Source organism: Bison bison, unplaced genomic scaffold (assembly GCF_000754665.1).
Source record: "Bison bison bison isolate TAMUID 2011002044 unplaced genomic scaffold, Bison_UMD1.0 scf7180017858595, whole genome shotgun sequence".
Classification (NCBI taxonomy): domain Eukaryota; kingdom Metazoa; phylum Chordata; class Mammalia; order Artiodactyla; family Bovidae; genus Bison; species Bison bison.
In genome coordinates, this window is record NW_011489167.1 from 8,036 (window position 1) to 11,306 (window position 3,271).

Consider the following 3,271-nt stretch of genomic DNA (forward strand, 5'->3'; position numbering starts at 1 on the left):
CATGGACTGCAGCCTACCAGGCTCCTCCATCCATGGGATTTTCCAGGCCGAGTACTGGATTGGGGTGCCATTGCTTTCTCCTAAGCAACATTGGACCAAGCTAATTAGGCAACAACCCCCCCTAGTTGAGCAGTTTGCGAATTATGTACAAAGGGTACCTGTACAGACAGTCTCAGCAAATTCACAGGGGCTCTACCAGATATTCAACATTTTAGTTAAATACCACTATAACATCTGCTTCATATCATATAAACTACCACCCTAGGTTTTTCTACCAAACAATCTAATAAATGGAACTGCTTGGTATAGCTTTTGGCTTAAGAGAAAAATCTTAAGATATTAAGCATATCATTAGCCAAAACCAGAGAATTTCTACTCTAAATCATTGGAAAGAGCACCCAAAGCAGAGAGTGAAAGTGTTAGTCGCTCAGTCATGTCTGACTCTTTGCTATCCCATGAACTGTAGCCTGCCAGGCTCCTCTGTCCATGGAATTCTCCAGGCAAGAATATTGGAGTGGGTTTCCATGCCCTCCTCCAGGGGATCTTCCCAACTCAGGCATCGAACCCAGGTCTCCTGCATTGCAGGTAGATGCTTAACCAGCTGAGCCACCAGGGAAGCCCTTCAAAGCAGATGACCCTCTCAAAACTAGTGACAAATTCAGCTTTCTTCATGGATTTCTTACTACTTGAAAAAACTCTAAGTTTTGCATCAAATAATATTAAACAGATAATGTTTTGGATTGGGCTGGAGAGGTACATTATGTATTTGCCACATACCAACAAACAATCTTCTCTTTGCAGGCTCAGCATCACTAAATTTACTAGGAGCAGTAGAGGGCAAGCCAGTTTTTCTACTGGCAAGCAGACTCTTGCTTTCAGAACTGGTATCCTTTTCTACAAATGACACATTGAATTAGAGTAGGTCAAACAAGCATTTGTGAATTCACTCTCAAATTACTGAACCTGAATTTCATAATTATATATATAAGCATTATAGTAAATATGTATATATATATACATACACACATACATACAGTACAAAAAAAATCTAAGTTCCTATTACTCATGAATAAGATGTAAAATAAGAAGAAAATAAAGAGTGATACGAACTGAACTGAATGAACTTTATTAATAAGGCAATTATTATGATACATCCATTATTGGAGAATGAACAATGTTCAACTTTAGCATAAACAAGTATATATAGTCTTTTAAATGTTTCTACACCCAAATTTTTAGAATTATTATATATAGTGCTCAAAATCATATATAAAAAGCCTGTCACTAAGGAAAGTAATTTTTTCTAGTTAATTTTCTGAAATGAAAGCATTGCTTGGTTATGATTCCATTTTGTACAGCTTTTGATCTCTATTCCAGTTAGAGCTGCTGTGCATACAGTATACTTGGCCACCATGGTAATTCAAACAACCACAAGCAATGCTGAACAAGAAAAGGAAGCAGATATAACCTACCACCAGATATCTACCTACCTACATATCTACTTATCTATCTACATATGCACGTACATTTATATGTGTATGTATATTATAAAAGAATACAATATATACTATATAACAATAAAATATTTAGTACAACACATATATTCAGAATGTTATTCCATCAGAGAAGCATGGCCTGTGCAATTCAAAAGATCTAACATGAAAGCTTGGCACCACAGCTCCGGAGCTAGTAAACCATGGGTACATTATACAAGTTCTCTGAAACATCTGTTTTTTATCCATAAAATGAAATCAAGGGCTCTGAACTCATGTGCTTGTTTTGAGGATTACTTTATAGCCAACAACACATATAAATAATCTGGTATATACTGAGTCTCTTCCACCCTTTCAGTACAAAGCCATTCAGAATTTCCCAGAGAACCTTTGCCCAATAGGTATGCACATATCCACAATGCTAAGCCACTGCAGACTCCATAGAAGGACGCCTTAGGAAATTCAATGACAGAATGATTCATTTTGACAGAATGATACTGCATTAGACAGTACCTTTTCAAGTCAACATCAAATGACAAAAGGTTCCTAGTGGGGTACAAACCCACATCTGGACACTTCAACTAAACTCAGTGATTCATATGATACTTTTTTATTTGGCATATTAAGTATAACAACTTAATAATTTTTATTACATATAAGTCATACTTCTTTACTTTTGGGTATACTTAGTATGTTTTAAGATTTCACCTTTACTGAATGTATCATTCTCTAAAGCACAGTAGCTACATATGGAGCTCTGAGTTCTCATAAATTTGGTTAGAATTCCCTGAGCAATGTGCTCATCCTCCCTATGACTCATTTTTTTTAATTAAGAAAATAAATTTATTGGATATGAACATTATCAAATTTTGGTCATCTATGACTCAGTTTCTTAATCTGCAAAGTGAGATTAATAAGAGTACTGAACCATGGTTGTTGGGAAGACTAAATGAAATAACAAATACAAGGCACTCAGCACAGAATGTCATATGCCTAGAAGGCACTAAATATATGTTATAAATTACTACATGCATATTTCTGAAGATATTTTAAACTATTTAAGAATCATGATATCTTTCTATAGTAATGCTTACCCAAATGCATATATTATTTTAAAAAATTATCATACAAAGACTCCATTTTTTTCCTTCTAAAGAAATAGCAGTATTGTGCACAGTAATTCCTCATTATTTGGGGAGGGGCATTATGAAAAATACAAAAAAGTGGTAAAGTAATAATAAGTTATAATATCAATAATAATAAAATGACAATAATAATAATACATTCCAGTTATTTATAGTCTAGGAATCTTCACAAAAGCCTTTTTTTTTTAATAAACACACCACTAGTATGCTGCTCCCCCATAAAGCACAGTTTGTTTAATAACAGATGTTTAAGGATCTGGGTACTAAAGATAAAAGCAAATGGTAAAATGGTGAGGTGAGAACACAAAATAGAATTTCTACCCAGGTTCTGCAACTTTTCATCCTCTGCTCTTTCTATTACATTGTCTTATTTGATATCTCACATACCATCCATCTAGTATATTAGAAGAATATAACATCAAAATTTGTCAGAAAAATCTTAAAAATTCTGAAAATGTGTGCAAAATTTGTAATACATATGTGCTGAGAAGGAACAATCAGAGCAGTAAGGAGAGACCCCAGGGTATGTGGAAGCCTAGAGAGAGTTTGCACTCATCTCACACGCTAGTAAAGTAATGTTCAAAATTCTCCAAGCCAGGCTTCAGCAATATGTGAACCGTGAACCTCCAGATG

The 3,271-nt window shown here is 34.7% G+C and overlaps 1 protein-coding gene across 1 annotated transcript in view; it reads right to left on the bottom strand.

Moving 5' to 3' along the window:
* CHDC2 (calponin homology domain containing 2) overlaps positions 1–3,271 on the bottom strand; it is a gene marked incomplete at both ends in the record, with an annotated part of 9,874 nt that overhangs the window by 3,776 nt on the left and 2,827 nt on the right. The window contains one exon of the mRNA XM_010828427.1: positions 778–894. Within this exon, the coding sequence (XP_010826729.1) occupies positions 778–894 (117 nt within the window). The remainder of the gene's footprint in view (positions 1–777; positions 895–3,271) is intronic.